Genomic DNA, 22,463 nt, shown 5'->3' on the forward strand with positions numbered 1-22,463 from the left:
CTTTTCTTTTTTTATTAAGACATAGAGATTCAAAACAGCAGAAAAGAATTCAGCACAGAGAGATCAGGGATAAGCAAGGATTTTTAGTGGTTCAGTTTGAAGAGCACCAGCCATTGCACAAGATTGTAGTTCTTTAGAGAGGAACCTGGGAAAATAACAGGTCATTTCATTGAATGCTAAGATGTTAGCTCATACGGCTCTTTAACTATTTTCATTCCAGATGGATGCTTGGTTGCTATATTAAAACTATGGCAGAATTTGATTTTTTTTCCCTCTTCCCTCATCATCCCATTTTTCTTTTGTGTTGGGCCTTCTACCTGTAAGCCTAGGCAAGTAAGAAGAGACTGCTTTGCATGTGGAAATATTTTTACTTGTTCTTTAGCTGGAAAATGCCATAAGTTAACAGATGACCCAAACAACATATTAAGAGAGAGCAATCTAATAAAACCTTTGCTTAACACCTAGAACAGGGGTAGGCAACCTTGGCTCTTTTATGACTCATGGACTTCAACTCCCAGAATTCCTGAATCAGCTATGCTGACTCAGGAATTCTGGGAGTTGAAGTCCATGAGTCATAAAAGAGCCAAGGTTGCCTACCCCTGACCTAGAAGTTTGAAAGCATGCAAATGTGAGTAGATTAATAGGTACCACTTCGATGGGAAGGTAACAGTGTTCCATGCACTTTTGGCATATAGCCATGTGCATCACATGATCACAGAAATTGTCTTCGGACAATGCTAGCTCCCTCAGCTAAGAAACAGAGACGAGCACTGCGCCACAGGGTCAGACACAACTGGACAGGGAAACTTTTACCTTTTTTAAAAAAAATTACATTTCAAATGGAAATGGGAAAAGAGGGAACAATGCACAAAGATCACCTACTCAAAGCAACGATCAGAGGGCTGTGAACTGCAAATACAAGGAAGAAGGAACAAGAGGTTGCAATCCTCTGCACGGTTATTCTCAGCACATTCCACTGAACACATTAGAATTTATATCCAAGGAAATGTGTAGAAGACTGCTAATGCCTAGGCTACAATCTGAATTATTACAAATGCCAAGTGTGACTGACTCATCCATATGTCTCCCATTTAGTTTCATCCTAACCAAACTGGTTTTGCAGACAAAAGGGGCAACACCTTATTTTGAAGATCCATGTGACTGAGTGTGTCACGAGAAAAAACATCCTTACAGCTGTAAGTGACCTCATAATCTATTTATTATTTATTTATTTATTTTATTACATTTATATACCGCCCTTTCCCGAAGGACTCAGGGCGGTTTACAGGGTGATTAAAAAACAAAGATACAAAAGTTAAAAACAGATTCAAAAAAAATTATATTAGTCCCTGCATAAGTAAAACCCCAGTTAAAATTAAGATTAAAACTAAATTAAAATTAAAATTCTCAGCCTCTAAAGGAGTGCATTGATATAATCAGTATATTAACTGTAATGATTGAGCTGCTTTCCTCCATTTTTACTTTTAAGAGAATCCTCCATGATTCTAAATAATTCTATAACACAGAGGAGAAGCCTGAAACTGTTTCCAGCATCCTATCCTGTTTCTCTGGAGACTGCACTGCTGAAATCTATTCACAAAATGACCATATTTTGCCAGCACATTTTTCCCCCCTCTCTCTTTGGTGCCAAGGTCAGGGCTGGAATGAAAACAGAAAGCCTCTGAGAAGTTGCATTGCTTCAGGCCCTCCATTGAACAAAAACTCCCAAACTGTGCCACATTGATCAGCAAAATGGCTAAATTTTACCAGTACAATTTTTGAGTTAAAGTCAAATACAAATGAAAATTGGAGCAGTGGTCCTCTGAGAGAGGAATTGTTCTAATTTCTACCTTTAAGTGTTCACAATGGTGAAAAGAAAATGTTAGGCCCGCTTTATTTGATGATGTCACCACATCACTGGAGGTCTCATCCAGCCTGACAACAACAACAACAACAACAACAACAACAACAATAATAATAATAATAATAATAATAATAATAATAAGAAGAAGAAGAAGAAGAAGAAGAAGAAGTAGTAGTAGTTGGAAGGGACCTTGGAGGTCATCTAGTCCAATCCCCTGCTCAGGCAGGAAACCCTATACCATTTCAGACAAATGGCTGTCCAGTCTCTTCTTAAAAACCTCCAGTGTTGGAGCATTCACCACCTCTGGAGGCAGGTTGTTCCACTGGTTAGTTGTTCTAACTGTCAGGAAGTTTCTCCTTAGTTCTAGGTTGCTTCTCTCCTTGACTAGTTTCTATCCGTTGCTTCTTGTCCTGCTTTCTGTCATAGTCATAACTTTCTGTCTAGTCATAACTTGCAGCTTTTTGACAGAGAGGGAGTTACCCACCCTGTGCCACAGGCTGGTTGGAGTCGCCTCTATATGTACAGGTAGTTCTCGACTTACAACAGTTTGTTTAGTGACTGAAATTGCAACAGCACTGGAAAAAAGTGACTTATGGCTATTTTTCACACATGTGACCATTGTAGCATCCCCATGGTCACATGATCAAATTCAGACACTTGACAACTAACTCATATTAATGATGGTTGAAGTGTCCCGGGCTTACGTGATCACCTTTGCAACCTTCTGACAAGCAAAGCCAGTGGGGAAGCCAAACTCACTTAACAGTTTTGTTACTAACTTAACATTGCAGTGATTCACTTAACTACTGTAGGAAGAAAGGTTGTAAAATGGGGGGGGGAACTCAATTAACAAATGTCTCATTTAGCAACATAAATTTTGGGCTCAATTGTGGTCGTACGTCGAGGACTGCCTGTATAGCATAATAGGTGGTTGTGGATGACCATTGTGCCACAGGGTGAAACTTGAATTCTTCTAATTGGGACCAGGAGTAATACTGGGGAGCAGTTGCCAAAATCCTAAACACTAATAGCCCAGCAAAGATGCCATTTGGCCAATCCACTGGGCCATGACATGTCCTTTGGTTCCTCTGAATGTACCTCTAAGGATTCAACATTGCATTGATAAGAAAAATTGTGGGAAATTATAAACCTGGATTCCAAATCCACCCAGTGGTAACAGATAAACTTAAAGCACAATAAGATGTGTGGTTGCAACCATTTTTAGGTGACTCCTCAATCAGCTTTATAGAGAATACAAATAATCCACTAAAGCCATTTGTCTGGGTGATGCATTTGTCCCTAAGGCAGCCAAGTCATCTGTGTCAGATCAGTGATACTGGCCATGAAAATATGAAAGTCTGAGCTATTTCTAGCCTCTTAGCAGTTCCCATTTGCTTTCTGGATTTCCATGCCGTTCTGAAAATCTTTCTACACAAGGTTGTGCCTGCAAGAACACACTTCAGCCCAATGGCTAATTGGTAATATAAGTCAGATCCATTTTATTTCATTTTTAAGCTTACAGTGGTAGATCAACTATTGGGAAGGAGGGATTAAAAATAAGAGGTTTTCCCATATCGGGCTACAGTGCCTCCTTCCCTTTCTTCCTGCTCTCTCCCACACAGCCAGAGTCTTGGGTCTCTTTGCCAACCCAAGATAAGTTTATTCTGGGCTGCAAGGAATAAGCAAAATGTGTTGCACTATCTCGGAATCTTTGGTCTCTTCTTTCCCTATTTCAGGTTTTTCCAACCTTGGTAACTTTAAGGCATGTGGACTTCAACTCCCAGAATTCACCAGCCAGCCAATCTATTGCCTAACTTTGTCCAATCTGCTATATTTTGGCCAGTCTGAAGTAACTGGTTTAAGATGCCATCACAATCAAGAGAAAAACACTAACAGTGAGGATGAGATTTGTGGCTGATGATGCCTAATTCTATCAGTTGCCTCTACCACATGCCGAGCAAAGGAGTTTTTGGAAGAAGTGATAGTGGGCCCCATTGAGGGGGGAAGTCTCTGTTCTGCTCCACTCTGTATCCGCTTTTTGTATTACAATATCCAATTTTGGGAAATCAATAGGTCCATGTGTTTAAAAAGGTGAAATACATTCCCCATGATTTAAGAATTAAATTTAAAATATTATTTTAAAATGAGTAAAAAGGGATGATCAGCAGATGTCTTAGGCTGTCTATGTAAGAAATTTGAATATTCTTTAACTCACATGATTTGGTCTTGTTCTGTTACAGCTTTGTTTTGGTTTCAAATTGATACCTATATTAATACAACTTTGGAAAGAAACGTGGTATTTAAGGAGTTCAATATGATACTGAACTATATTCTAAATCGTGCAATTTGTCATCTCATGCAGACTTTGACTCTTTTAAGTGGGGTACAATGAAGAAGATAATTCTATGTAGCTAGAGAAGAAAGTCACCTCCCTTATTTTAAGGAATGGGTCCAGCATATTAATTTATCTATTTTTGAAAAGGATTTGGGGTCTAAAAATAAGATGATACAGTACCCTGTAATGGGATAAATTTAATGACGTGTAGGTATAGGAATTCCATATAGGTTTTTATACATACCATAGTGATCATTTTTTCTATTAACTAGAGGTTGGATTTTGTTATATGTAGTTCATTTTAATTACTATAACATATTCAGGGTTCTTTCTTTCTTTCTCTCTCTTTCTCTTTCTCTCTTTTCTTTTCCTTTGGACGGGGATTGCCTTTGAATCAGTGTTGACTCTGGCAACTGCCTAAACTACTTCTTGCAATTCTCTTGGCAAGATTTTCAGAAGTGACTTGCCATGACCTTTTTCTGCCTAGGATTGCAGGAGAGTATCACCCAGCTGGATCTGTGACTAAGGCAAGAGTAGAACTCCAAGTCTCTAACTTGATGCCTTTACCACTACCCTAAATTGGCTCTCTTCATGAAATAATCACTTTTTAACATGGTGTGGAGTTTTTTTTTCCTCTTACGAAGTTTGTACTAAGGAATGGAATTTGGCTTGCATAAGTAGTCTTTGAAATGTGATCATTCAAAGTTCCAATGGACTCTGAAAAAGCTACTTATAACCCAAATCCAAATGTATGTCCAAGTCCCACCCCCCACCCCTATCATGTGACTGCATTTTGGGCACTCTGCAACCGCCTGCCATTTATGGCCTTTTGCAGCACCCTATGATATAGAATTTCCCAGTCTGTGTTTCCAACAGGTGTGATGGTCTTTTCCAACAAGGGTCTTTTGATTTGCACACACCCTCTGCTGGGCAAAAGAACACACAACAAGATCTACAATTTAGACATTGACAAACTGATGATGATAATCATCTGGAGTAATAGCTTCATTTCTCCAATGAGATAGATATAAACAGGTGTGATGGTATATATTCCAACACTTTTATCCCTCTCTTACCCCTAGCTTTGCAAAGAAGCTAACAAAGAAGCTTATCAAAGCTAAGGAGCCCACCATTCAAGAATTCACCAACAGAAGACATTTCAAGGAGAAAGACAACCTAGCTTTTACTCCATACATTTTTAGAAGCTTATTGCCACAAGCGTCACCTAAGGCTAATTATTTGGAAACCTGCAACTTTGTTTAGAAAAATGAGAGTACTGTGGGCTTGTTTTCAAACGCACTACAAAATGATGAAGCAATAATCTGCTGTAAGATGCCAAATGGCCCTGAGATATAAACCTTGTAATGAGAAAAGTAGGAATAGTTGAGGAGGAAGAAGAGAGTGGAAAAGACCAATATTGTACACCACTTTAAGAACCAGGCTATAAATATGTTCATATTTATTTTTACAGAATTGCTTTTCGCAACTTGGTGCTGGCTAGATCCCTCAAGGATAGCATCTTGGTGTAAGCTGCCCTATGGACTGTCATGAATCTTTCCTGATTTCTTTTTATTCTCAGTATGTCCTTTGACCTTCCTTTCTAATTAATTCATATTATATCTGTTTCCCTTCTACTCTCCATTTTGTAACCCAGTTGACTTGTGACTAATTCTGAAAAGGCAAAGTGGGATGTAACTTACTTAGTAGTTAGGCAGGAGATCATTAGGAAAGCTAAGGATTACAGGCTAAGCTGAGAAGTCCGAAATAAACACCTCAGAAGGAAGCAGTAAGAAACCATTTCCAGATGATTGCCAAGAGCCTATATGGAGATCAAGCTCATCTCAAAGGACTGCTTATATTTTTATTTCCTAGCCGGTTCTTCCACTCATCTCCAAAGCACCACTGAATTCATACCTGTCACACATTGGTGCCAATCTAACAATGGTGTTAAATGAAGTTTCTCCAAACTAAATGATGGCTTTCCAGCCAATTCATAATATCCTTTAATGCAAAACTTGTTATCATGATTTGCCACACAAGAAATGTAGTAAGGACCTCACTTAAACTCAGCTTTTCTCTCTACTTTCACAGCACCACAGCACCACATAAAAGTCTTTGTCTGGTAATTAAAAATAAATAAATGGAGCAGTCAAATGAACCATATAATGAAAATAGTGAAAATTGGCTAGATCTCTTCCTGATAAGATCAGAGTGCTAAGAAAGAATTGCTGCTCTGTCTACCAGTAATCTGATCAAGAATCACTGTCAAATCTGTTCTCTCTGAAGAAGGAGGAAAAGATTAAATAAGAAACACAACAGTTCAAAATAGTTATGGGAAATGGTTTTTGCTTCCTGCTATTTGATAATATTATAAGATCAAACTCAATTAGAATCCCTTTTTAAATATATATATTTATATACTTGGTCATTTTGACAAAAGAAAAGGGGAGTATTTATAACTGTTCTGCAGCAGCCTTTCCTAATACTTTGACGCCAATACTATTCAATCACAATTCCTATAATTCCCAGCCAGAAAATATAGTCAAGGATGATTGTTACTTTCAGCAAAATATAGAAACAGAAAATGGGAAAGGATGTTCAACAACATAATTCTTTTTTGAAGTGAAGGCCATATTTCTCCAAATAAGGATCAATGGACTGCTCCTATGAGTCTTTACAATTAGGTCAACCTATGTATATAAAACTCCAATATACACATTTCACTATAACAAACAGCTATTTTAGTTACTTCATCTAAGGACATTAGGATAGTATAATGACGTGTCTCAACTATCTCGATTTTATCAATATACCTAGAGAATGTTTGAGGAGAGAAGATTGCTACCAGTATGTTCATTGGTAGTATAGGAGAAGGACAGGCATAGCCTGAGGGCAGAGTCAAGAGAGGAATCAGCCTGGAATCCTTACGTTCTAAGTCCAACCCCTCTTGAATTCCATTAACCCTTACTAGTGCCAATTTAGTGCTGAACGTTAGTTGACTAGATTCCTATGTATAGGCATGAGCAATAAATCAGCGTAACTAGAATTTAATGTGTGGTCCCGACTTCACACTTGACAGGTAGTAAGCAATTGATAGATTGATCCTGGGACATCGTAGGGACAACCTTGATGACATGAAGCCCAAACCTCTTCATTTCTCTCAAAGGCTCTGAATCATCATCTCACCCTTATCCACCATCTTGCAAGGTCTCACTCTAGCTGACATGAAACAAAAGAACTCAGGAATTATGTTTGCCATGTTACATATGCACACATAATTTAGGATTAGACTGTCCACATGCAAACTTGTACCACTACCTCCAACTTATAGTAAGACTCATATATGTACAATAGCTTATCACTGAATAGGCATGTATAGAATTGCAGTGCAACATGTAAATTTTTGGTCATCGATGCCCATGCTCCTTCCACTATCAACTTACAGTGTAACACTTACATATTCTGCCAGCATTTAGAAGGTTTCAAGCATCCTGCAGCTACCTATCAAGATGGATTATTTGTTTGCTAGACTTAGGTGTATTTCTACCTGTTCTCAGAGTTTATTTAAGAGGCACACCAGATGAATTTGCATGATGCAGAAATGAACAAATAGGTGGTTCTTTCAACTTGGGCTCCAGTGACTACTGAATTTCAATTACTCCTAAAAAAGTAGTTCAGTTAAAAAAAAAGGGCAATAAAATTAATACCATGTTTTAGATTGCTATGCAGGGAACCTTGCCATTTGATATCTGCTTCATAATTATGCCATTTTAAGCATCAGCATATGCTGACGTACTGGAAGGATAAACTCATCAGGCTTACATGATGAGGAGGGAATATTTATTTAGCAATAAAGATTTGGAACCGCTTCATGCCCATCCCCTAATCACCTCCTCCTTTGCCCACAAATCCTTCCTTAAAGAGTCCCCTGCCAAATTCAACTGTGAAAGCCTTCCATTTCCTCTCTTCTGAACATTTGCCCAGATCATCTGTCAGGTGCAGCTAAGAAAAGGGCAACAATCTTGTGATTCTCATGTTTTCTGAAGCATTCAAAGTGGGGGGGAGTGGAGATAGGGGGGGCGGGGTGAGGCAGGGAACATACTCAACAGAGGCTTTCCTTATGTTGTTGCTTGACTGTTAAGGAATATATTGCTCAGTCTTCACAGTCTCCTACCTCATCCAACTTTTTTACATGTAAGTGACTTTTAATTCATTTTTTTTATTTGTATCTTGCCTTTATTATTTTTACAAACAACTCAAGGTGGCAAACATATCCAACACACCTTCCTTCTCCTATTTTTCACACAGCCGCCCTGTGAGGTGAGTTGGGCTGAGAGAGAGTGACTGGCCCAAAGTCACCCAGCTGACTTTCTTGGCTAAGGTGGAACTTGAACTCATGATCTCTTACTTTCTAGCCCAGTACTTTGGACATTATGTTTATATAAAGGCCTAGGAGCCTCACAGATTTTGCAAAATAAATATAGTGCGTGGCAACAGACTACTGCTCTGTTTGGAAGTATACCTATTAAAAGACACCTAAAAAGGCAAAAGTCAAGTGGTAGTGCAGACAGAGATGAAGGGAACAGGTTGAGAGAATGTGGTTTAATGCACCAAGAAAGTGAATTATTCAAAGCTAAACAGAGATTTTAATCCAGGTATCAGATTATGATTAACATTTTATGATAACCTTCTAGAAAGACTGACATTGCAGTCCTAAAAACTGTTAGTTGAGAATAGATCCTACTGAAATAGATTCTTCTGACTAACTATGAAAAATATTATCCTCTCAATCAAATATACAATCACTGCCATCAATACTACGGTTTGTGTACATGGAGTTCCAGTGATGTTCTGTTCTTCAACAAATAACTCTTGGTCTGAATGTAGTGATGTCGTTAGAACTGCTTTGGAAACCATACTTTTGAATTCAGGATCTAGAACAGGGGTAGGCAACATTGGCTCTTTTATGAGTCGTGGACTTCAACTCCCAGAATTCCTGAGCCACAAGTCATAAAAGAGCCAAGGTTGCCTAAGCCTGATCTAGAGCAATGTAGGAAAAAGTTACGCATCCAGAAAGGGAAGCTGATTTACAAGGTAGTCCAACTCCAAATCCCATTTGGTGATACTTGAGAATTAGCTGCTCCTTCTCACCTATAGATTTTATAAATGTTTCTTTGTTCCAAACGAGCAAGAAGATGCAGAAATGGCTTCTGGACTTCTTCCCAACCCCTTAATAATAGGACTGCACAAGGCCACAAAACAAGGAAGGAAGACAGAGAGGGATTTGGAATGGAGGAATCAGCAACCCGCCACAGACTGATTGCATCCCCCATAGGAAAGCACTGGGGAAATTTTCCTGGATTTCTTTTCCCCACAGACCCTGGCCATATCCACCCTATTTCCAAATTTCATTTTTCTTTTGTTGGTTTCTCTTGCCACATTTGGTCCCATTTTATTCAATTTTTAAGAAAGTTGTCCCAAAGGTGCTTTTTTCAAAAGGTAACTGTACTTTGTTTTTCCTTGAAGACGTTTCGCTTCTCATCCAAGGAGCTTCTTCAGTTCTGACTGAACGGTGGCGGATGGAAGGATTTAAGTCAGAACTGAAGAAGCTTCTTGGATGAGAAGCGAAACGTCTTCTCATCCAGTTGCGCTTTCGGGGGAAAAACCACTTTGGGGACAACTATGACCTGGATGACTGACAATCTCCGTAGACATTTTTAGAAAGTTATTCTATTGATGCAGAGACAGACGTAATTTCTTTCCAACATAAAGCTTCTGTGCTAAGTTTTGTTCTGTTTGAGAGGAGATGAGGAATGACATTTGAAACAGCAGCAGTCTTCCCCCTGCACACACACACACACACATGCATACAGAAATGCATCTTGAAATGCTGTAGTCCTTCTTGTACATCTGTTACAGGTGCTGCAGCTGTGGGAACAGGAAATGCAAGGTATACCGGAACTCTACTTTATTGTTATAGGGCATAATAGCAGGAGAATCTTGAAAACCTATCAGAGTTTCTCTCCGATACTAAACAGAAACAGGTCAGGATTATCGTGAGGGTTTTTTTATTACACCAAGGCTAAACTGATGTTTACTTAACACTTCCTTCTTCAAGGCTGTCTCCATATTCCCCTATATGTACACATAGATATATATACACACGAGGAGGCCAGAATTACTATTCAGAAAGTCTTGGCAAACTGGTCATATTCAGGATGCTATTTTTTGTAATTATTTAGCAGCTTCTCCTAAATAGAGGTATACACAGAACCGTGCAAGACAGATTCTTCTTTTGATCCCTAGCAAGAGACAGACCTTGAAAAAAACCCAGCCCGAAATTCTTCAGGAAAGAAAGCGGCGCTCTTGAAATCCAGTGGCAAATTCAGAGGTTTATTAATGTAAAGAGTATTTTTTTTAAAAAAAACTAAATAGATAGAACAGTGACTTTATACACCTTTAGTTCCCCATTGCAATTAAATCCTCTATCAGGTCAGGATTCTATTAGCTCCAAATGGATTCCTGGTGAAAAGATCCTTTCCACAGCTGCCCTTTCCACGATCTATACTTGCTCTTTATAGGACTCATAGCAGATTAGACAAGCCTTTTCTACCCAAATTCATTCCACATACATTGGTCTTCAATTCACATATTCAGCCAAAATGAACAAAATCTTTGACTATATTGGCTAATGTTTATGGGAATTGGAGAGTAATGCACCTGGACAAGTACCAGTTAAAAACAGCTTCCCTAAGCTATACATTGCTAGAAGAGACCTAGATCACTGCTGCATCTAGGACATGATAGAATTGTCCCAAGACACCTTGGTGAATTTAGAAACAGTTAAGCCCATCATGAGCATGGATGGGCTTCCAGTGTGAAACCCACCCCCCAAATTCTAAGAAATTATTTCAGAATCATTTGAGAATTCTTTTCATAACTCAAATAACTCTGAATATCTTTTTTTTTGCCAAAGTTGAGAATATTTTTGAACTAGCCAAGAGATTTTGCCAATCGAGATCAAACTGATGGCTTGGAAAACCCTTCTTAATAGGATAACACAATTTTGGCTATTGCACATTGATCAAATTTTGCTTCCCTTTTGAACATCTAATAAATATGAGAATTATTTATTTTTATTAAATTTGTAGGCCGCCTGTTCAAGGAGACTCAGAGTGGCAAATTAGGTTGCCCAGCATTCCCTGAAAGCTCCGTATCGAAACACAGGGAAAGTTCCATAGGTGACATCACCATAAGTCTATCTAGTGATATCCACAGAGCAAATGGAAAATGAAAGGATGACTCCATTCAACTGACATGCAAGGACACTTGGTGGAGGAGATGGACTGTTTGCAGAGGACTACAAGTTCCAGCCTGCAAACACACCTCTGTTTAAACTGAGATGACTGAAAGCAATGTGTTTGAACAAGAACAACAGTCTCAGATGCTGAACCAACCACCTTGTCTTCTGCTGGAAGAATACCGAAAAGGCCCAATGCTTTTTTTGATCAGACTAAATCCAGAGGCAACGGGGGGAAAAAGTAGTCAGAAAAGGCTTACCTTTGGGGGGGGGGGGCCTTCGTGCCATTTCATAATCAAAGCTGTGATGCTTTCATCAGCTTCAAACTTTATTTTCCCAGAAATCTTTTGGCAATCTTTTAGCCGCTATTTCATCATAGTTTGTTTTCAAGAGAACTTTTCTTTTCTTCCTAGTGTTTTCCCACAAGTGCAGAATCTGCTTTTTTTTTTTTTGGACCAACCAACCATTGATTCATTGGTTGTGACAGGAATTGGCTAACCAGCTTGTCATCCAAGCCTGATGTCATAGGCTAAGACAGAGTGACTGGCCCAAAGTCACCAACTGGCTTTCATGCCTCAGGTGAGACTAGAATTCACATTTTTCTAGCTTGGTGGCTTACCTATTAGAGAGAACTGGCTCTCAACTTAAGCTTTCCTTTCTTTCCTTAATACTCAAAAGCATCGGGAATAAAGAGCCTTGGCACTCACCTTTGCTTCATCATTAATGTCCCAAGTGAAGGAGATGGCATTATAGGCTATCTCTTCAATATTATTTATGGTGTTAAAGCTCTCCTTATAATCAGCTGTTGACAACATAAAGGAGGGAAAATATATTAAAATAGCTTAGTTGACTGACAAACACAGACACAAATTAGGCAGTCGTTTTTCTTCTGAACTGTCTTAAGAGAAGACAAAAGAAATCTAAATGTTTCTCTGGGCACCCCTTTAAGTTTTTTTTTTTAAGTACAACTGCAGGAAATGAAATTAAGAAATAGCAAAGAAGACAGGCAATACCTGCTACCTTGGTCATGCCCTCAATTTTGCTTGAAAAAATGCTAGCCAGCACAGCTAGGATATATTGCTCTTCATAAAAACTTATAATAAAGGAAGATTTGCATGTGTGTCTGCCTTTAAGTGCTAAGCATTAATCCCCACTTTTATTTACAAGAGAGAAAAAAATTGACTGCAACCCAGCCTTCAAACCAAAGGAGCTGGAAATGGGCCAATGACAGCTTGGCTGTACGCAAATGGGTATCTGTAATGTCATCTTTCATCTCCTTGCCCAAACTGTACCTAGGGCTTGACGCCTGCCAGTGTCTCAATCTTAGAACCTGTTTGGCAACCTCAAAGTGTCCTTTCAGATCTCTGACTAAGAAGCAATGGCAGCTTTGTTCATGTGAAGAGTGCCTTTCCCTCTGCACCGAGTAACAATTTCTAATCCATACATTTGTAGGGCCAAGAAGCTCCAGGGTTGATGGCATGAACTACAGGCAACATTGAGGCCAGAGGGGTTTTGGGGATAAGAATTTTTTTTTTTAAAAAAATGTTCTTTTGGGGAAGAGGGACAGAAGAAAAAGAGGATTCTAAGAAGCGATGACTGAAAATGTAATGAAGTTCAGAAAATACGATTATTCAAACTTCTGCAATGTTCAGATACGATAAACTTAATATAGGCAGATACTGCAGCACAAAGCCCGAACAGCCATGGCCACTTCTATTTGAGCAACCTTGCAACCAGCTGCTTGAAACACAGTCCACTCTATGAACCATTCTCCAGCTTTTAGCATTAGATTCGTTTCAACATCCCTTGCAAGTTCAAACTTCTGTTACTCAACTATGGATCCATTTGACAAACGATTGGTCGGTCAATTGACCGAGCAACAGAGATTTGTATATTGGTTTAAATCTTTAATTCTCTCCAAACTGAGATGTTCTGATGGCCAGTTGGATTTCCATCAAAACCCCAAAAGAGGGGCAGACAAGATTGGAAGCCACGGAAAGCATTGACTGAAGATGGTCCTGAGCTCACAAGCAAACGCAACACCTGAAACCTGCTAAGTTGAGTTTTGGCACCTGCTGCTTGAGAGCTTCTTACCTATGTCAATGCACCTTTGTTTAGCTGTGTGTTGCCTGGAGTGCCAGTACTTCCAGTGCCTGAGCTGATCCTCCCGGCTTTTGTCCTCAGCAAATACAACCATGATGACACTCTGCAAAGAAGAGGAAAGAGAAAGGCGGGGGGGGGGGGAGGAGAAAACCTTGATTAAAAGCAAAGCCATATGGTGAGGGTGGCAGAGGGGGTGGGGGTCCCTGTTTTTTGCTGAAGGGTGGACAGCAGCTACCTAGGACTAGCAACTCTGGAAAATTATCTCTGCCATCTGTATTGGTGGGCTCTGAGGGACAAGTGAAGTGAACTTTCCAAGTTGAGAAGAACAAGCTTCTCAGATTTGACGAGGACAGTAGCAGCCGCAAGGAATTAACTATGAAGGGTGCCCTGAAAGCCAGGGAAAAGGCTATAATGCTTCCTCTTTCTTTTATTCAGAACAGCAACACCTTTCTTTTAAAAATCTCACAGGCTGAAAAATAACGTTCTGGAGGTAGGATCTACAACAGCAGCAAAAGCAAATATCTTCAGACAATAACATTTCAAGATATCAAAACTTGGAATAGTTTTAGGAAGCACCATAATCATAAGTAGGATGATGGTATTTTTTATTTTATTTTTTATTTTATTTTAATTCCATTTATATCCCGCCCTTTTCCAAAGACTCAGGGCGGCTTACAAGCTTAGCAGTAGCCTTCATTCTATGTATATGCCTGCTTATTAGGGCTTTCACACACACCCCCAAGCGGCATTATTACAAAGTCAGCTTGATTGCCCCCAACAAACTGAGTCCTCATTTTACCTACCTCGGAAGGATGGAAGGCTGTTCCCTACATTCTTCCAAAAGGAAGGAAGAACCACTATTTAAGTCTGGTTCATTATAAGATCATAATCAGTTACATGTTTTTGCAAAATTAAACCAGCCCAGCCACAAAAAATTGCCATTGTGCATGATTTCATACTTTTTCAAGGATAGGTGTTTTGATGTATGTGAATATTATGAAGAAGGTAGTAATTATTTGTCAGCCTGATATACCTAATGACCACTGTAAAGAGTATAAAGAAAGAATTGTGCACATCTGGTCCAAAAACTACTGGGCTAATTTGGATTAGCACTACAGACTGTAAGCAAAAAAAAAGTCTTTATATTCTAAGGAAAAACTAAAAAGAGAATTAAGTTGATGGATCAGATTAAAGTCAATTGAGAACAGTCATGGATTATTTATAGTCCTACAAATTATGGGTAGACCATAAGAAGTTTGGGTCATCTACAAACGAATCATCTCCCCTTTTGCACACCAGAAATGCTGTTACAATCCTTTCCCATTAGTTTCTTTCCTACACACTTTCTTTAATTATAACTCACTCTAACTTTACTGATGGGTTGATGGATTCTTTCAGCACCACTAATTTCCTTCAGTGTAATGGGATAAAACTGGCCCTTGTTTAGATAAGTCATCGTATTATCTCCTGGCTTCTGCCGAAGTGATTTTGAAGCTTCCAACGTATATTCAAAGTTGTTCCTGGAAAAAGTCAGAACAGGAAGTTTTACAAACAACTTATTTCATGAAGTCATCCAAACATAACAATCCCAATGCGCTAGATGTTAGAGCGGAAGACCAAAGAGTGGGACTGACCATAAATTGCAGATATGTGAGAAATGCAGGAGGATTGGAAATATAAAATGACACCTTCCCCATGAATGAGGTAGAGGGTTTGCAGAATTTAAAAATGCCACCAGAAGTATCTAGAATTTGGTACTCTGATATAAAAATCTGATGTATCTTGATTGCTCAACTGCTGTGAAAGTATTACGCTCGCTAATCTACACTTGGGTTACAGTATTTTATATTTGGGTAGGATGAGAAAAAAAACACTGCATACAAAGTAATAAGAGTAAGATAATAACATTTATATAATGCTTTCGAAGCGCCTCGTTTTCATTGTCTGGTTAAAAGAGGCTCTCCACTTTCCCCCAACTCTCCCCCCAACTCGGAGACACTCTGATTAAAGCCACAAAAAGAGTGCCTGAGACCCACTAATGTGCTTGTGGTAGAAGCGTTTTCTGATTCACAGCTCACTTTCTGTGGCACACCAAGAGAGCAACGAAATACACTTCCACAGACTCAGTATTAATCCACCTGCTTTTCTTTGCGAGGCCACACAGCTTTACAATCTGCAACGCCAAACTTTTAAGTTTCGAGCCAGGGATGGAAAAGTACCTCGTTTTACCTATTCTTGTGTACATGTTCTGATTCAAGTGATATTTCCAAAAGGATTAGGGGAGGAATGGCCAAATCTTCCCACTCAGGGCTTCCATCATTTCACACGCAGAGCATGAGCAAGAGGACCGAACAAATCTGAGGTGTGCCAAGAGAAGCTTGCAGAGCATCAGAACCCAGCTATGGTGTAAGAGCTAAATTTGCAGGAAAATACAATTACCCAGTAATGCTTTCAAATACATAGTCTTCAGAATTCACATTGGCCATCCGAAGATTCAGTTCAGAAGGGAAAAAAACCTGGAGATATTCATTAAGATTTCAGACAAACAGCCTTTTTAAAATAGTACTTCAGCAATACATTTATCATTAATAGACTATTTGTTGACACCCATAATTCAGATATAAAACAAGCTTAGGATAGAACCAGGTAACCCATGTATCACACTAACATAATTTGCTCACATTCAAGTTGAGTGAGCCACATCCTGTAAAATGAGCCATGTTCTCTTGCTAGCAATTTCATACCGTACAGAAGATGCTTTTGTTTTAAATTTAGAATTATATACCCATATCCAGCTTGAAAAAAATCTTCTGTTTCTAATCCACTGGACTGAAATTTCAGGTTTACATAAGATTTAAATAGGAACTTGATATCCCTGTACAGATTAGTAAGTAGATTCAAAATCAGAGGGGAGAGGAGAAGGAATGTCATTGTTATTTATTCTCAGAGCTTTTGAGTAAGTTTCTGCTTTTAAGATGGTCAACATTCAAGTAACCAAAATTCTAAAATCTGCATTTTTAAACTTTTTCCAAAATAATCTCATTATGTTTACTCCGAATCTATAGTGATTATCTTACATGAATGTCTATAGCAGAGTCTAAGAGCCAAGGTTGCCTACCCCTGGTCTGGACAATGAACAGGAACAAAAGGATGACATCTGGTTCATCAAAGTTCTTATAATTATTCCCATCTATTATTTTGTTAAGAAAAATCCTATTGCTTTTCCTGTTTTTATGATTTATATAGCCATAATTTGCAACAGTAAGAACTTATTTTCATAATTCTCTGGAAGGCCAATGGTCTACTCAAGATCACATTCCAATGTTATGTTATGTGGCTTTTCTTCATCACTACAGAAGACCCAGTTCTAGGCAAAGAACCCCATAAGCAAAAGATGCCGGCGATTTCTGTACCTCTTGCACGCCTTCTTTAAAAGACTCTGAGAAGGTGGAATCAGGAGTACGTCGCTGGGAATTTTGAGGCTGGCTGTTGGTGCTAAATTGGTCAGTGTTGAGGCTCCGATCTAAAGTCACCACCCTTTCAGGTGCTTCTGGATGATAGACATTTGGAGGAATGCCCACAGTAAAATTATGTGACTGAGTTTCTGTCTTGATTGAATGGGTGGGCATAGATGCAATGGAGACTGTGACTGTAGTATCTGGAGTTGTCAGGTGCCCCCTTTTGTCAATGCCCATTTGGGAACTGTGTGGAAGGACAATATTCAAAGGCATGTTTTTCAAGACTTGCACTCTGTTCTCCCCAGCAGAAATAAGTGACTGTTCCGTCAGATTTGGCATACTGTTCCTAAACAAACAAGAGAACTGATTGAGTGGTAGATTAAGTGTATGGCAGAAAGAACCAATTTCAAGAGGAGAAAAGCTAATGCTGAACCATTCTTCTATGAATGATTCTCTATTGCTACCAGTGAGCAAAAAACTAATCTAGATAACAGAAATACTAAGCACTGAGGAAATATATCTGACCCTTCCACTATTTCTTCTCCTTTTTTATTTTCTTCAGTCTAGAAATAAGGGGGCAAAACAGATGCATACAATCTTTCTTTCAAACTTAGCATTTTTGAATATTGGGGTATGTCCTTTGCCCTCTTTGACCAGTGATTGTCTTTTAGTCCCTGTAATATCTCACAAATTCCTTAGCACCATCCTATAGTTGGTATGTCTAGCTTGAGGCTTTACACTAGCAGTTGTATTCACAAAACACACATTTTCATTAGAGTTCAAGTATCTCAAGTATAGACCAAACAGGCAAATCTATTATTATTATTATTATTATTATTATTATTATTATTATTATTATTATTATTATTATTATTATTATTATTATTGATCTGTAGTGATAATCTGGACAAAAAATATGAATGACTTTTGGGAGATGCCTAGTGTTTGAATTCTCCAATAATTTATTCTTTTTGAAATACCCAAGTTTAAGCCACACACTTCTTTATTTGATGTTAATCTACCTATATTAAGCCGAGAACAAGAGTAGAGTTACATTTGCATTATTTCTGCCTAAACTCAAGCTTTAAATGACTCGAAAAAGTCTTTCACTGGATTCATATCTTGCACTAATTAAACCATAACTTGGTTGATTGGTTTTGCCATACAATAATGTGACTTGCTAACACAATTATTGCAGCTAATTAATTTGTATAAGCCAAGATATTTTGATTTAATCAACAGCTCAGGGTAAACAAAATCTCGGTGTCAACTCAGTATAAAAAAAACCCAAATCTCAATGTAGTTAAAAATTATTCATTTCTTTAAAAAGGATCCTAGCTTAAAACATGTATATACACATTTCAAAACTGAATACTGAACCTTTTTCCATGATCTTGATCAGACTGGTCTACATCTGGTTTCACTGCAGAAGTTCTCCTTTCCCGGGGAACCTTAGAATATGAAACGTATCAATTACTTTATTAAAAGAACAAAAACTAAGCACAATTTTTAGATTATTGACAACTACTGGAATACATTGTATCACAAATACATTTTGAAAGCATAAGCATTTGGCTTGGAGATACCAGCTAAAAACAGTCTTGTTTCAAAGCTAACAACTTCAGAACTGCTTTATCATCTGAATAGGAGATAATGGCCAAGACATTCTATTTGGTATATCTCCTATTTCAGTTTAACATTTGTTTTTGAGGCATGATGCTAAATATTGTAGTAATTCTACAGTCTAAAAAAAATAAGAATGAATAACGATCACAGCTTTAGTAAACATGAAGTAGATTATCTGTACTGTAACAACATTTTTTTTACAAAGCAATTTGCTTGTTAGCTCAGTATCCTCCAGCATGGAAATCTGCTGTATCAGCAACACCTTTGCATCCAAACATTTTTGTCTGCTAAACACAAACCATATAAATGACAGTGGGAACACCCTCTTTAAGCAACTATTTGTCAAAAGGACAAGAATGTTGTACAAAATGGCTTTAAGCACAACTTAGCAAATCAGAGGGGTGTGTGTTTGTGTATGTGTGTGTGCACGCGTGTGCGTGTGCGTGTGTGCAGTCCTATGCGAGTCAAGAATCACTGGAAAAATACAGACTCAACTTGTTGGCTTGTAAGTCAACCACAATTCACCTTGGAATCAGAACATAGAATTTTCAGGGTTGGTCTATATGTTTCAGAAATTCTGTGTTGAAACTCCAGGTTCAGTATATTAAAAGATGTGATGGTGATGGTGATGGTGATGATGATGATGATAACAATTAGACCATTGAATCCCTAAGGATTCTTGGCAGTTTAGAGATAAGACACACAAGAAACTATGCATAATAATCATACATATGCATGATAATCATACATATACACTGCTTTGATTTAATATACAAATACTGCAAAATTAAATTAACCAAACCAAACCAAAATGAAAGAAAGCCCCAAATGCCTTTACAAGAGCTCCCTTCAGTCTGGCAGTTAGTTCTGAAGAAAGATCAGTACTCCTACTTGGGTTTGGCTTATAACCTTAAGGAGGAGAGAAAAGTAGGTAAAGGTAAAGGTTTCCCTGTCTAGCCGTGTCCAATTCTAGAGTGCGGTGCTCAAATATTTAGGTCTTAATAGGAACACAAGGCTGACAGAAGCCCATACAATTTTCCATTGCTAACCCCTGCATGAAGAATGCAAATTAAATCCAAGCAGTCCGAAGCTTCCATGAGCTACCTTGTAGTAGTCATACAAGAGGCCCAAAGCAGCTGCACTGTCCTCATCCCCATTGATGCTCATCATGGCTTTGGTAGCTGCTGTAAGGGGGTTTTCAAGAAAGGATTTCCAGGCTTCATCCTCACTAGTGTATGGTCGTCTTTGGGAATAGAGGGTATCATTCTGAAGAACCAAGACAGGCCTTTTGCTTAAGAGAGAGAAAGAAAGAGAGAGAGAGAGAGATTGAACAAAATACAATTACCAGTACAAATAAGTTGAACACAAACTTTGATTGGCACCCAGAAGGTAAAGTACCACCCATTAAAGCTGTGTGTCAGACTATAGTGCCAGTGACCACACGTAACCAGAATCTAGGAGATATGAGTTGTCTTACACGCTACGCCAAAATGGTTAGATTCAAACTTACCCAAAACAAACCACATTATGACTTAGGATGAAATGTTGGATGACAATCTGAAGGGTACCCATTCTCTGACCCATCAACTTTAACTGGCATGGTCTGACTTCATTCACAAATAAACACAACATTTTGTAAGCTGTGCATATCTTGCATATTAAATTAACAACTTACACCTTCTTGGCCAGGCTCAATTCATTCTGCAGCAAGGCCATAGCACACAAAGACACTCAAGAGGCTGTTTCCCAGCTATGAAACTTGGCGTTCAACTTTATTATTATACAATGTAGAGTATTACTATCCCAATTCTATTTTTTTAGGAATGCAAGAAGGCAGAAGATTTTCATTTTCATTAGCTTTTGATGATCAAAATTTAGAAATTGTACACAGTGACTTAAGAATGTTGATCCCATTCCTTTTTCAATGTTCCTCTGGGCTGTGAAATTGCAAGTTTCACGTGCACTGGAATTTCAGTATTCCCCATCATCCTGATCAGCCAAAATTAATATTGGAGGGATTTGTAACCTGTTATACATTCAAAAATTGATTTGGTCTTGGAATGAGCCACCAATGAATATCAGATTGGGCCATGACAAAAAGAGGAATTTAATATCATTATTTAGATATGACACAGTTAGTATGATTATCACCATTATGCTTCATCATTTTCCACTTTAGCCTGTTAAAAATTTCAAATTTGGTGACAATTTCTGGAGGAGTTCTGCTTACTGTACCCAAATGAGAAGGACAGACAGCCCTAGGGCCTTGCTTGCACACCCCCTGACTTAAGAGATGTCTTATGTGCTTTAAAGGATATAAGGACCTACTGGTATTTGCCTGACATCAAATCAGATAATTAGTCAAGACCTCCCAGTCACGCCTGGGGATTTGATCTACAGGTAGATAACAGGTATAATAATATGTAAGAGACATTTGTTTTTACAATAAATTACTATCTTCCATTAAGTTTAAAACTTAAAGTCAACATATTTATAGAAAAAGCTTGAGAGGAGTTACTTTTTGTAGAACAAGTAATGCGAACTTGAAAAGCAAAAGGCAAACAAAAAGCAAATCTGTAGTTTAAAAATATCAATTTTTGATTTCTATGTTTTGGATAGAGTCCCAAAGCTTTCTCTCCTCTGGTAAGCTAGAACACAGCAATTCAGAGCTACCTGTAGCCTGACCAGTGCTGGATACAGTCCTCTCGCACTGTATTGTGGTTTGGTATGCTGGCCTGACAGCTGCGGATAGGCAAGTATTACAGAAGGTGGTGAGCACAGCACAAAACATCGTGAGCTGTTCCCTGACACCACTGGATGACCTCGCCAGGGCTCACTGCCTTGGAAGAGTGAGGAAAATTCTCAGGGACGACTCACACCCTGGACGGTATCTCTTTACTCTCCTACCATCAGGTAGGAGATATAGGAGTATAGCCAGCTGTACCAACAGGCTGAAGAACAGCTTTTATCCATGGGCTGTCAGGCTCGTGAACGGGAAATAATTTTATAATTCTATGTATGATTGACTTGCGAGGCCGGTGTGTTGTGCAATTAGCTCACATGGTGTAACAAGATGGTGGGTTTGTTGTCACTGTGAGTTGGGGGGGGCACGAAGGGAGACTCAGCCAATCTCAATGTATACATGGTTGTACTTTGACAATAAAGTCATATAAGTCCCATAATAAATAAACAAACAAACAAACAAACAAATAAATAAATAAATAAATAAATAAATGGTTCATTTATATCTCCTCTAGCCAGCAATCTTATCCCTATCAACTGAACCTGTGTAGAAAACAGTGTGAAAGGCAACACCATTTTTGCCCTCGAAAAAGGGCCCAATTCAAGCAAGACTTTTATTTCTGGTGACTCAGATTGATTAAACTCAGTGAATTGTCTATTTCTTATTTCAGCATGCACACTTATTTATCTATTTGTTTGATTTCTATAGCTGTCCAGAGTCAAGTTGGTTAAGTTGGGCGGCTATAGAAATCGAATGAATGAACAAACAAACAAGCAAACAAACAAACATTGTGTGTAGAAGGAAACTTGCACAGAGTAAGGCCCACTATCTAAAGGTTTTCTTTGGCTAGAAAATATGTTTAAAATATTCAACACAGAATTTTTTAGGTAATTTCTAAAATGCTGCTTATCCAATATCTGCTTTGTCCCAGCAGATGAGATAATACTGCTTGAGCTGGCTTTAAACCAGTTAAAACACAGTTTGTCCTTAAGTGTGCACAAGATTTAGTATTTAAGACGGAATCAGTTTTGCTT

General features: G+C 38.5%; 1 protein-coding gene across 3 annotated transcripts in view; it reads right to left on the reverse strand.

The window, feature by feature from the left end:
- GRHL1 (grainyhead like transcription factor 1) overlaps positions 1 to 22,463 on the reverse strand; it is a 65,379-nt gene that overhangs the window by 32,624 nt on the left and 10,292 nt on the right. For 2 of the 3 annotated variants that reach the window (XM_083378810.1, XM_083378809.1), the window contains exons 2-8: positions 19,791 to 19,977; positions 18,441 to 18,511; positions 17,016 to 17,406; positions 16,042 to 16,118; positions 14,966 to 15,122; positions 13,594 to 13,705; positions 12,207 to 12,301 (exon numbers count right to left, since the gene is read on the reverse strand). In XM_083378810.1, coding sequence (XP_083234936.1) covers positions 12,207 to 12,301; positions 13,594 to 13,705; positions 14,966 to 15,122; positions 16,042 to 16,118; positions 17,016 to 17,406; positions 18,441 to 18,511; positions 19,791 to 19,977 — 1,090 coding nt within the window. The remainder of the gene's footprint in view (positions 1 to 12,206; positions 12,302 to 13,593; positions 13,706 to 14,965; positions 15,123 to 16,041; positions 16,119 to 17,015; positions 17,407 to 18,440; positions 18,512 to 19,790; positions 19,978 to 22,463) is intronic. The other variant, XM_083378811.1, reaches the window with a different exon arrangement.

The sequence above is a fragment of the Vipera ursinii genome, assembly GCF_947247035.1.
Source record: "Vipera ursinii genome assembly, chromosome: 1".
NCBI classification, from domain to species: domain Eukaryota; kingdom Metazoa; phylum Chordata; class Lepidosauria; order Squamata; family Viperidae; genus Vipera; species Vipera ursinii.